Source organism: Astatotilapia calliptera, chromosome 10 (genome assembly GCF_964374335.1).
Source record: "Astatotilapia calliptera chromosome 10, fAstCal68.1, whole genome shotgun sequence".
Classification (NCBI taxonomy): domain Eukaryota; kingdom Metazoa; phylum Chordata; class Actinopteri; order Cichliformes; family Cichlidae; genus Astatotilapia; species Astatotilapia calliptera.
In genome coordinates, this window is record NC_137431.1 from 20,253,995 (window position 1) to 20,267,026 (window position 13,032).

General features: G+C 40.5%; 1 protein-coding gene and 1 long non-coding RNA gene across 5 annotated transcripts in view; one reads left to right on the forward strand and one right to left on the reverse strand.

Annotated features, from left to right (window-relative positions):
- Window positions 1-12,286, reverse strand: part of LOC145431422 (uncharacterized) — a 25,499-nt gene extending 13,213 nt beyond the window's left edge. The window contains exon 1 of the long non-coding RNA XR_013911726.1: window positions 12,146-12,286. This is a non-coding gene — a long non-coding RNA (uncharacterized LOC145431422). The remainder of the gene's footprint in view (window positions 1-12,145) is intronic.
- Window positions 693-12,853, forward strand: LOC113030817 (LIM domain kinase 1-like). Of its 4 annotated transcripts, none has more exons than XM_026182544.2 (17): window positions 693-1,097; window positions 2,090-2,184; window positions 2,262-2,333; window positions 4,225-4,363; window positions 4,958-5,067; window positions 6,233-6,406; window positions 6,486-6,591; window positions 6,696-6,976; window positions 7,049-7,238; window positions 7,345-7,431; window positions 7,508-7,639; window positions 7,727-7,786; window positions 7,893-7,958; window positions 8,288-8,474; window positions 8,818-8,873; window positions 8,967-9,124; window positions 10,825-12,853. In XM_026182544.2, the coding sequence occupies exons 2-17, from the start codon at window positions 2,144-2,146 to the stop codon at window positions 11,282-11,284; spliced, it is 2,319 nt and encodes a 772-aa protein (XP_026038329.1). In that variant the 5' UTR covers window positions 693-1,097; window positions 2,090-2,143; the 3' UTR covers window positions 11,285-12,853. The 4 variants fall into 4 exon arrangements, with proteins under 4 accessions (XP_026038329.1, XP_026038326.1, XP_026038327.1 ...); XM_026182541.2 differs by having other exon boundaries at window positions 2,110-2,184; XM_026182542.2 differs by lacking the exon at window positions 2,090-2,184 and having other exon boundaries at window positions 694-1,097.
- Window positions 12,854-13,032: the final 179 nt, after the last annotated feature.

Sequence of the window (13,032 nt, forward strand, 5' to 3'; positions counted from 1 at the left end):
CTGCGCTCCTTAATTTGGTAATGCAGGTCAAGCGTCACAACAGAACAGTTAGTAATTGTCAGTGCAGACAGTCATTGTTGTGGGCTATAGACAAGGGTTTTGAGTGATGTTGGTTACATAACTGATTGGGCCTTAAAGTCAAATGAAGGGGGGCTTTGAAGCCATTTTGGCATCCCACTGCACTCTAACCTGAGTAGGAACAATGTGCATACAAAGCCAAGTTTCTGCTCTTTGTTTGGGTTAGAAATGGATTCAAGGTATTAAAGGTGCATTAGGCTGCTTTTCAATTACTAGTAAAACCTTAAAATGAAACTGTTATTTCAGCCAATGGGGCAACTACATCAGTTTAGTTTAAATAGTAATAGGTATCCTAAAAGTACAGTTCAAAATGTGACTAGAATTAGGGAACATCTATTGGTGTCTTAGGACAGGTGTAAGCATTGGCCATCCAAGTATTGCACTGCTAATATTCTGTGACACGAGGCTCAGTCATTTGTGAGTCTCCGTCATCATAGAAAGTCAACACAGCTTTTTCAGTTCAAACACACCAATTTATTTTCCAGCGCCCTGCCGTCAAGCCAGGCTCAGTGGACGTTCTTCTTTATAGTGTTCTTCTCTAGTTTCTCCCAAACAGTCCACACAGTACCTTTGCCAATTACTGCACAGCGTCTCCCAGCAGTGATTAGCTCATGCACAACAGGTGTGTCACTCAGCTCGCTTGGCACTGCTCCCTGAACCAGCTCCACCTCTCCCCTCTACAGCTGAGCTACACATTCACATTCAGCCAATTTGGAATCACAACCTAACCAAACATGCGTGACTTTGAACTGTAGAAGGAAACCGGAATACCTGGAAAGAATCCATGCTGACGCAGGGAGAGCGTGTAAACTCCATCGAAGAGGGTCCCTGATGACGAGCATGTTGAAACCAGATACCCTCTTCCTATGTGACAGTGTTAACTACTGCAGTACCGTACTACCCTAGGATGGCATAATCGTACTTAACTTATTTCCTTACCAGTGACGAGAAGCAACCCTAAAGTCTTAACAGCACTTTCTATAGCGTTGTTAGATAACATCATTCTACTCCCAGCTCATGTAAGTATTTGCCTTTTACATGAAATATCACAAAAGAAGCAACATTTAACACAAACTAGCTTCTTTGGTCTAAAAAAAGAGGACAAGAACAACTGGATATAGTTTTGTAGTGCTGTGCGTCATGCTGCTTGGAAGTTTTACAACACTGAAGCCTGGTAAAAATATTTGTTATGAGCAATACTCGCACAAGGTTTTGCTGATTAATTTGTTCATTATGCAGCTTACAGAGATGCAATGACTAACTCGGGCATGAGAAAAACAACCGAGGATGCAAATTAAAGAGAAACGGTAACTGAAAGTGGCATAAATCTATGACAGTATCAGTTTTGTGACAGAAGGGTCTCCTCCATATATCTACACCTGTTTCTGCTTTTCTGTCTGCAGTGCAGATTTGCCTGGACAATTTAACAAAAAATAAAAAAATATGCATATGCAGACATATAGCACAGCTAGTCTGAAGTTGCTGAATTGACAGGACTGTTTGCAGGAAACCTACAGCAAAACAAATTTAAAGCTCATTAGGTCATAATTTTGGTTTGAGAGGTCGATACTGAACGCTATCAATGGATTTGTTTGTCTGTTCTGAGCTGTTCCCCACAGTTATGCTTTAACTAATTTCTCCCTCTTTGTTCGTTGTGTGTGATGAATGGAGTTCTTTACTGCAGGATCTGGACAGTGCAGTAATTGGGGCATTCATAAAGAGATTATGCCTGCACTGATGGGAACAGGGCTTATTTCAAAACACACACACAAAACACGTCTCAGACCACTTATCACATAAGCACTCATTTAGGTTGTGAGTTTAACTCTCCTAAACTTGCTAGACTCTGCAGAAGAGTGTAACTATATCTTGCAGAGGTCTACATGCTGGACATAACAGGAGAGGGGAGGGTGAGGGAGGGCGTCTCTTATCGGATTGGTCTGTTTCTCAGCAGCCAGCAGGGGGAAACTGGCCAGCTGGTGTCAGTGGGTCAGACTCTTTTCTCACACAGCTTCTCTTCACATTCGAAAGGGAACTCATATTCACACAGGAAGCCTTTGAACACATGGAGAGAGAAAGGCAACGCCTGTCATCAGTCACAGCAGAGTAGGTGTATATGATCCGCTCACAATCACATGCTGCTAACAAGCTCCTTTCTGAACTGGGTGGACTGTGTTTGACAGCTGTCTGTCGGTTAACTGGCAAGGCAGAATGTCACGACGGGACCAGAGGTTTCGGCGAGGCACGAAAGGACGGTAAGAACTGAAATCTTTAGATACGCGTAAGAGTGAGCGAAAGGGGAGGAAGCGTATGAAAGAGTGAGTCAAAGGAAGAGAAAAAATTAATAGGGAAACTTCTAAACGTCTGCATGTATACTTCCTCAAACAGAAGTCTGCCAACAAAATAACACTTGAGGTTTATTTTTTTTGGAGGTTGTTTTTGCTCTAATGTTCACAATAACAAAAAAGCATGTTGGAGCACATTTCGCAAGTTACAAAAAAAATTATAATTTGTTTACTTTGTAAACATCCCTGTTCCTCAGGCCAAAACCTAAGAGTTAGCATTTAAAGTCTTTTATTTAGCATAAAGAAATATGTGAAACATCCAGCGTGACACAAGCAGTTTAAAAAAATCCTTTTAAGAGCTTTTTTTTTTTTTTTTTTTTTTTAAAGGAAGTCCGACATACCAACGTACAGAACACGGAGGAAACGGTGGTAGGAGAAAACGTCATGAGATTGTTAACATCTGACCGAGGTTCAGTTCTGACGTCATAACTTCTTTAGAGACACGAGAACAAAGGGGATTTTTATTGACAGGAAAACACTCAGGTGACCAAAGAGAAATGTGGAGCGATGGATGAGGGGGCGGGCAGTAGAAACAGCTGAACTGATTCCAGGTTTTCTTGCAACCAGATGCTTTAGCGGAATCGCAGATGTGGAGCTGGAAGGTTCCACATCCGCGGCCTGCAGCACAGTAACAAAGACAGGAGGTCGAAAATAAACCTGCAGCGGTCTGATGGCTTTATTGCTTAATTATTTCCTTAGCAATGAAGGAGAAGCGAATCTTGGTCTCTAGCAGCACGTCCTACAGTGCTGTCAGAAAAAAGAGATCCCACATGTGAGGGTGTGCGCACTGAAGAAGCAATGTGTTGCTCTATCAGCAACAACAAAACGAGCTGTTTGGTGTTGTTAACAAAAACACAAAGGGAAAGAGCTGCCTATAGTTTTCTGTGACGAAATACTAAAACCACAACAAAAACGGCAGAATGAATCATGGCTTTAAGTTGTTTTGCAAGACTTAAGATCACTTTAACATATTATGAAGAAAACCTTTAAAAGAAACTATTGTAGGAATTATGCTTTATTCTCAATATGACACAACCTTTTGCTATTCTTACAAAAATGGATTCAAAGCATTTACCGCATGAGGTTTGGGGAGAGGAAACATGGGCCAGTACTCAACCCAGGAAGTCACCTCCCACTCCGGCTGCAGTGTTGGAGAGATAAGGAAGCAGGGCCTTTATCGTACACACTATAGTATTATTCTGCTTTAGCAGGGTAACGATGGGTCTCACTGTAATCTGCAAACTTTAAAGGCCTGAAACTGAACATTGTGCTCTGCATTTAAGGAATGCATGCTATTTTAATTTTTAACAGCTGTGTTGTGCAATCTTGAGTGGGTGTGTCTCTATGGGGAACATTGTTTTTGTGAAAACATGTGACTAGTCTCTTTGCATGAATAGTCCTTTTTTGTAAAAACCAATATTAATGTCACCCCGGGCTGATTGTCATGGTGATGTCAGCATAGAAGTAAAGATAAGTGTATTTCCTTTGGGTGTATGCCTCTTTGTGACCAGATCATATTGTTAACCAACATAAGAGAAGAAATGAGTAGAGTATGAGTGGAATCGTATACTGCGTTCATAAAAAGGAGCTAAACAGAAAGCAATAATCTGTTGTCTCACAGACCTTGAAATGTGATACTCTTTGTGAGGATTTCAAGTCCCACATCTTCCATCCATGATTAGGCTCATGTTACTTTGTCTGCGTATCTGAAGCTTTTCTTTTTTTTGTTTTTTGCTCAGGTTTTGTTCCACTTTCTCACTCTGTTACGCCATATTCTCCCGTTTCCCTCTTGTCTCTGCAGGTGTTGTGAATGTGGCTGTATTCTGTCTCACTGGTACTATGAAAGAGAGGGGCAGCTGTATTGTAAAAAGCACTACTGGTGCCGTTATGGAGGACACTGCCACGGTTGCAAGGAGACCATTGCAACAGGACTCATAATGGTAATATTGAAATCACTCAAAATTTTAACCAAAAAGAAAAGATTCTGATGAAACTATCCCTCTGAACACAAATAATTCACAAGTTCCTCACTAAACTTTTTTTTTAAATAATCTTGGCTACAAAACTTTAGCATACATGGATTTCTAAGCTTATAAGATGAAAGCCTGATTAGCTGCCCTCTCTGTTGTCTGACTCACTTAGTCCAAAGCAGTCTGAACTGTCAGCAACAAATCAATTGGACTAGTTTAAAAATATCCCACTTATTGATCATTCAAAGCTTACTGCTGTTCAGACTAACAAGTTAAAAAGAGTTTTATATAATATTCAGAAACGGAATATGGAATACCAAATCTCAGCATGCTCCACCAATTATTCATAAATTCAAAGCCTTCCCGACTTTTGGTTTCCTCCTGATATGAAAGCATTTATTTTCTCTTTTGACTCTAAGCTAGAGGATATCCTCTGAAAACATCCTTTATGCAAGAATGAACAGAAACAGCTCGAGTGTTTCACAGTTCAGAGTGGCCCAAATAAATGCGTTCTGGTAAAACTGTATTATGTTTTTCATACACTACTGCCCTGCATATAAACAGGTTGCTGGAGAGCAAAAGTATCATCCTGAATGCTTCACTTGCATGAGCTGTGATATGGTCATTGGAGATGGAGACACCTACATGCTTATCGAACGCTCTAAGCTCTACTGGTAAGTAAGACTCTGAAAGGAAAAATGTAAAGAAGTCTTGTGTGTTAGCAAATGTGTAAGCTGGAGATGAATGAGTGAAATGGAAACAACCTCTTTCTGACAGATTTACAGTTATGTTAAAGGTTAGGGACTCTGGGTGGTCCTATGGAAATACTAAGTAGATCCCATGATTCAATAGCTTGTAAAACCACTTTTAGCAGCAGTTGAAGTAAATGTTCTCTGTATGACTTCATCGGTCTCATGTTATTTTGGAAAATTTCTTTCCAAAATTGCTTTAGTTAATTGAGGTTAGCAGGGATTTGTTTATGCACAGTTCTCTTAAGGTCCCACCAGAACATTTCTATCAGAGTAAGATCTGGACTTTTACTGGACACATTGAGTCGTTTCTTTTCAGCCAATCGGTTGTAGATTTTCCACAGTGCTTGAGATCATTGTCCTGTCCCAGTTTCGGCCAAGCCTAAGTTTATAGTCGACTCAATGACTGTCAGGTGACCAGGTCCTGTGGCTGCTAAATAAGCCCAAATCATCACCCCTCCACCACCGTGCTTGACAGCTGTTTTGAGACGTTTGTGTTGATATTCTGTTTTTGTTTTTGTTTTTTACAAACATTGTATGTGCATTATGGCCAAAGGATGCTAAATCAGAAGTCTTTTAGGTCTGTCCAAATGCCACTTTGCCAGCCTAAGCTATCCTACCATGTTCTTCTCTCAACACTTCCAAACAAGCCATACTTGTTCGTTTTTTGTTTTGTTTTGTTTTGTTTTTTTATAAACTGTACTGTTATGAACTTTAACCTTTTAACATGCTGAGCCCTGTGGATTCTGAGATGTGGCTCTTAAATTTCTACATTTTCACTGAGCATTGCACAGTCGACCTTGCAACAGAGGTTCTCTGCACTCTTGGGAAGACTGTAGCATTGTGAATGCTCCAGATATGCAAACTGTCCAAACTTCTGCTTTTATGGAGGTGCTTACATTTGCTGAAGATTGATTAATCAAGTGCATTTGATTAGCAGGACCTGATGTTTCATTTTAGTTCTTTTTGAAGCAATAAGGGTGTACTTAGTTTTTCACAGGAAACTGAGTACACTGTGTAAACCTTTTTTTTTTCTTCCCCCCCTTCCTTCAAGTCACTATAGTATTCATCTTTTGATTTGCCTCTGCAGTGGTCACTGCTATTGTCAGGGTGCTGTATCGGACGTGGAGCCAACTTCTCCAGTTACCAAGAGACCACACATGGTGGCGCTGGTCTCTTTCCCTCCACATGCAGTCGGACAACGAGGCCTGAGTGTAGTCATTGATTTCGGCAAAGACAAAAGTCCTCTTGTGACTGTGACAGAGTGAGTCTCTGAATTTAGCCATTAACAATTCTGACCCTCACGTCTCGCCCACCTATTCAATCACTGTCATTCTGTTCAGGCTGGACTCATCAGTCCTAAGCCCTGACCTGCTATCCTCTGTCCACACTGGTGATCAAGTATTGGAGGTTAACGGCATCCCAGTGCGCAATATTTCTCCAGAGGAGGTAGGCCTCAAACTACCCACTGCTTCAGTTATAACATCACAAGTTTAAGAGAGAAGAGACAAAAATGTCAACGTGACCATAATGTTAAATGTCCTTTCCACTAGATAAACCGTGTAATCCAGAACACAAGCAGACCACTGCAGCTGACCATTGAGCACAACCCACAGGCACCTCATGACCTCTTTCACTCGGACAGTCCCTCGGATAACATCTCTTGTCCTGAGCCCCCTGTCCGCAACAAACTATCTTCAACCCAGAAACTCCCAAGTCTGGAGGAAGAGCCAAGTCCCAGAGAAGAACCAGATGAGCAAAATGAACAAATTAGGATGAGACTCTCACCATCTCAGCACCAAGGGACCCCAGGAATCCGATCCAGAAACATTTCGTAAGTGATGTCAGCTGACAGCTTGCCTTAACTCAATACTCTCCCCTTTCTAAGTCTTTGTTTCTTTCTCAGGCGCAGCTGCAGTATAGATAAGTGCCCCGTGTCTCCTGGAATGCTGTCGCTTTTATCTCAAAAAAAAGAAATGGTTCGCTCAGAGTCTCTTCGAGTAGATCCAGGAGACCGGGCGCACCGCATCTTCAGACCTTCAGACCTCATCCACGGAGAAGTGCTGGGCAAGGGCTGCTTTGGACAGGCTGTCAAGGTGCCTTGCTGTTTCCATCATTTTGTTGCCTGACTGCAACTCGCTTTTAGTTGTAATGCTGATTTTAATCAGCAGCACTGTTATGAACTTATCTCTCTCTCTAAAGGTAACGCATCAGGAGACTGGGGAGGTCATGGTGATGAAAGAGTTGATACGCTTCGACGAAGAGACGCAGAAGACTTTTTTAAAGGAGGTAAGTGGTCGTGGGCGCAGAAAAGGCCTGAAGAGAGCATGACATGTTTAACCAGCATCCCTCTCAATTTGTACAGGTAAAGGTGATGCGCTGTTTGGACCATCCCAATGTTCTCAAGTTCATTGGGCTGTTTTATAAGGACAAGCGAATACATTTTGTCTCTGAATACATCCAGGGAGGAACTCTTCGAGAGACTATCATAAAAATGGTAGGTTAAACTAAGTTTTTATGTTTCTTCATGAGAACCATCAGCATACACAAACACAACATGGTGGTCATAATCTTTCTGTTGCAGGACAAGGATTTTCTCTGGAAAATTAGAGTTGGGTATGCTAAAGACATTGCAGCTGGGATGGTAAGTCTTTCAAGCCAATACTCTAAGAATAAAAAAACTTTTATTGCAAAATTAAGCTGTTTTGGTAAAAAACTTGTCAAATATATATATCATCTCTCCTTCACAGGCTTATCTACACTCCATGAATGTTATCCACCGAGATCTAAACTCATACAACTGCCTGGTCAGAGAGGTGAACAGATGTTTTATAGCACACATGTCAAAAATTACAGTATCTTCCATTATATAGCTCCACTTCAAAAACTGCTTTGTTACTTGAATGTGTTACTTTATTTAAATCTGAAATTATATCAACAAAACAAGCAAAACTTTGGTCCAGATACATTTCTAATCCAATTCCAAGACTTGTTCTTATTATTCTGCCAATGGTGAAAGGAGATCAACAGTTCTTGAATCTTAATGAATTTTACTTATTAAAATTCATTATACATACCACTTTCAAATAAATAAAGACTTCACAGCTGATTGTTATAACTTCTTTACCCCTCTTTGGTTGTGTAGAACCAGTCTGTGGTGGTGGCAGATTTTGGACTAGCCAGGTTGGTAATGGAGGAGAGAAACCAGAGCAGAACATCTTCGCTTGAACGTCCGACAAAAGGGACGCTGTCAGAGCTCCGCAAGCATGACCGCAGGAAGCGGTATACTGTGGTAGGAAACCCCTACTGGATGGCGCCTGAGATGATCCACGGTGAGTACACAAGCTAGGACACTACTACTTATGTTGAGGGGTGATCAGATTCTGAATCAAGCTCCTAAACCTTCACGCCTTTCGTAACGTAGTTTGCAATAAACCTTTGGTGGGTGCAGATTTAAAAAAAATACATGCGTATATTATTTCTTATGACAAAATGAAAATGGGATTCACAGGACATTTTCTAAATTCATTCAGGATTTATAAAAGCTGCTATCTTCAATATTAAACAGTGAAGATATTTAAATAATGGCCTGAGGATAAGTAGCTCCACATAATGAATGTAGAACCACTGAATATCCAGGACAGGCTAAGAATTTCTTCTTCATTTTCCTCCCAGGGAAAACCTATGATGAACGGGTAGACATCTTTTCCTTTGGCATCATGTTATGCGAGGTAAGAAAATCTGGACTGCTAAAAAGATTTCTGAAAATGCCACGTTTCTAAAACTTTTAACAGTTTTAAGGCTGAGTATGTCTCTGTCTTAAGATAATAGGGAGGGTGAGTGCAGATCCTGACTACCTTCCAAGAAGAAATGACTTTGGGCTGAATGTGGCAGGTTTCCTGCAGCAGTACCACCCTCCACAGTGCCCCTCTGCTTTCATGCCACTGGCTGTTCTCTGCTGTGACATGGACGCTGATAAACGGTAAGATTGCACCACAAGTAAATTAGATGGAGCTCAAGTATGTCTGTTGTTGACAATTATAAACTAATAGGCAAAGTCTTACCGTTTTTGTTTTTTCACCAGTACATACAGAAACAATAAATACTTTTCCAGCGTTCTTTTTGCTACCCAAACAGTGAATACTTCACTGAGTAATTCAGTAAATAATCTAGCTGCTGAATAGCCTACCAGTGGCGAAAAGTTTACATCAACTCATCATTGGCGTGAATGTCATAATGATTTGGGGGCTTTTATTAAATTCTTTGAACTTTTTCCAGGGTGAAATGATCGTACAGCACACATCTTTCTTGTTTTTTTTTTAGAGACATTAATCTATTCACACAAGGTCAAAAGTATACATACAAGTTGAAATGTATACATACTTGTATTTTAATAAGTGTTAAGAAGGTTCTACAGTGTTGATGCATGCTGAGTCATCCAGGTAAGTAAATCCTAAAAGGTCGATTCTGTTCATCTGAAACGTTTCGTGACAAGGTTCTACAGTGTCTTTTAACTTGACAAAGCCCAGCTCTAATAACGTCTCATGAGCAAACATGATCAACTACAACTGTTAGTTTCTCTTTAACAGCATAAAAACGATTGGTTTGGCAGCACTCATTGGTTTGATCAATACTCTAAACATTGGAAAAGATCAAAGCTCTAAGAAGGAAAATTGTAGATTCACAGAAGTTGGGAAGATCTCTTGAAGCCAACAACTGCAGATTCCACAATCCTCAACCTCATCCTCAAACAGCTGTACATCAGTACAAGTTATTCACATGTGTCACCAGTTTGCCAAAGAACACCCAAACTGTCACCCTCAGATGACAGGCATTTGATAACGATGTTCAAGAACAGCCCAGGAACTACCAAGGCTCAAGCATGAATTGGAAACAGCTGGAAAACCACCATCACTGTGGAGCGTGAAGCCAGTTTTACACCACCGTGGACTTAGATGATGCCCACCAAGAAAGAAGCCCTTGCTCCAAAATAGACACCTTCAAGCTCAACTGAAATTTTCCCACATAGACTCGCCATGCCTTCTGGAGAAAAGTTTTATGGTCAGACGAGACAAAGATTGAGTTATCTGGCCACAATGCCAAGAGGTATGTTTGGAGGAGTAAAGGTGAGGCTTTCAAACCTGGGAACCCTGTACCAGCTGTCAAACATCGCAGTGGTAGCATCATTCTCTGGGGCTGTTTTGCTGCCAATAGTACTGGTACATTGCAAATAGTGGCCTTTCCAAAGCCTCAACCCAATTGAAAATGTTTGGACTATGCTTAAAGACCACGTCAGTGCCAGGAAACCAACCAATCTAAATCAACTCTACCAATTCTGCCAAGATGAGTGGTCAAATATTCAGCCAGAATTATTCCAGAAGCTTGTTGAGTAACAAAAAAGGGTTCCTTGAGGTTCAACTTGTTAAGGGATATTTAACTAAACATTAGTTTTGGGGTATGGATATATTTGAGCCTGTATGTATACTTTTGACCCTGTTTGGGCTACTTATTTTCAAAAATTTTTAATGTCATTAAAGATGTATGCTGTACCATCATTATACCCTGGACACAAAAGTAAATGATTAAAAGCCCATAATTACCATGGCATTTATGCACATGACCTCTGACAATATGTGGCAGAGCATCTTAAAACTTCTCATTAATGCAACTTTTGCCTTTCAGTCCGTCCTTTTTGAAGCTGGAGGAGTGGCTGGAGAACCTGCTGATGCACCTGGATATTGGTCTGCCTCTGCTCTCTGAGTTAGAGCAGCTCTGCAAAGCTTTTTGGCAGAATAATAACCACCAATGCTCTGAAAACACAAATAACCACACTGAGCCGAATCAATTTACTGAAAACAAAGACCAAAATGGCAGACTTGACAGCCACACAAACCACGAGCAGAACGCTCAGGCTGACCTTACTGTGAGGACTGGGTCAGAGGGTAGAAACCAGTCGTGCCGCAGGTCGATAAGCACAGACTCATGCAATCATGGCTCTGAAACCTATGAACACAGTAACCCTGCAGAACAACTAGGAGCCCGGCGTGAGCAGTCAAGACCAGTACCAGAGCAGTTAAACGGGTCCAGGAGGATATACAAAGCATTGTGGGACACATCTACAGAGGATGGCTCATTTCTTTGATTGATGACCAAGATGGGACACATCTACAAAGCCCAGTGTTAAAGGAATAAGACTGTTTGTGGAGACATTTGTGTCTTTTCAGTCAAGTAAATTAGTCATGAAACTGCATTTGTGAGAGGAATATGTAAATGTAGAATCATGCAAGATATTCAACATGCGAAGCAGTAAATATTTGTATGTTGCCCACATTGGTCTCATACTCCACTGTGAACCAGTATTTATGTGATTGCAGCTAGAGCCCTGCTGACACTGAGAATAGCAAATATCAAAATTGAAATTAACTGTTTCCATTTTTTTTTTTTTTTTAAATGGAAATGCACAAAAAGAACTAAATTTTATTTAAATTCCATAAAAATTGTCAGTGGACAGATTAAGTAAAGACAATCCTTTTTTATAATTTACCTCGACTGTTTTTTGGGGGGATTTTTGTTTTGTTGTTGTTGTTTTTGTTTTGTGTACTGCAGCTGGTCTTTACTTATTGGCCAACAACATAAGCTAAATCTGGTTGTTTACCATTTAGGCTCTAGTTTCACTTTTACCAAGAAGCTGTGGAACACATGTCACTTTATGTCGCCTTATGTATTTGCTGCGGAAAAGTGTCAAACCGAATCTAACCCAACTGAGGACATTAAAACTTCTACTGCTACTAAACTATAATTAAGAAAATAAAGAGATGCAAGTCAAAAAATTTAACTACGATGTAGCAAAGATTTATTTACCAAACATTACACAAAATTAAATATAAACTATTTAATATTTTAAAATGCTGACCTTATTAAAGACAAATTAGCCAGAATTATCAGCACGGTTCTTCTTAAAGGATTGCACGCATTTTTGTTATGATGGACTGTTTACACTCACCTTTTAGGTACACCCTTTTGCCTTAGTTCTTCATGGAATAGAGTCTGGAAACATTTCTCAGATCCACTCAACACACAGTTGCTGCAGATTTGTCGGCTGCATATCCATGATGTGGATCTCTCGTTCCACCGCATCTCAAAGGTGCTGTAATAGATTGGGATCTGGTGACTGTGGAGGCCACTTGAGTGCAAAGAAGTCATTGACATGTTCAAGAAACCAGTTTGAGATTATTTGAACTTTGGGACAAATGATCTCATTCTGCTGGAAGTTGTGCACTGCGGTCATAATTCAATATGAGTCTCCCCCATTTTTATTTTATTTATTTTTTAAGATATATTTCACAGTCACCTCAAGGAACTTTATATTGTAGGTTAAAACATCACAACATAAAAACCCTAAAGGGATAGAAATGGTCAGCAGCTGTACTAAGGTAGGCTGAGGTATTTAAATGATGCTCAGTTGGGGCCCGAAGTATCCCCTGCAACATGAATACATGCATCCTTGTATCACCATTGATACAAGGATGCATGTATTCATGCTTTCATGTTGTTTGGGTCAAAGTATGACCCCACCATACAAATGTTGCAGCAGAAATCGGGCACTGTTTTGTTTTGTTTTTTTGTTCAAATGCAGTGATCGTATGCAAACTGTAGTCTGTTTCCTGTTCTTAGCTGTGGCCTTCCAATTAAAGGTTCAACATGGTGTGCATTCAGAGATGCTTTTCTACATACCATGGTTTTAACAAGTGGCTATTTGAGTTACCATTGCCTTTCTATCTGCTTAAGCCAGTCTGCCCATTCTCTGACCTCTAGCATCAACAAGGCCTTTTCTCTCACAGATCTGCTGCTCACTGGATATTTTCTTTTCTTCCCTGACAATTCTTTGTA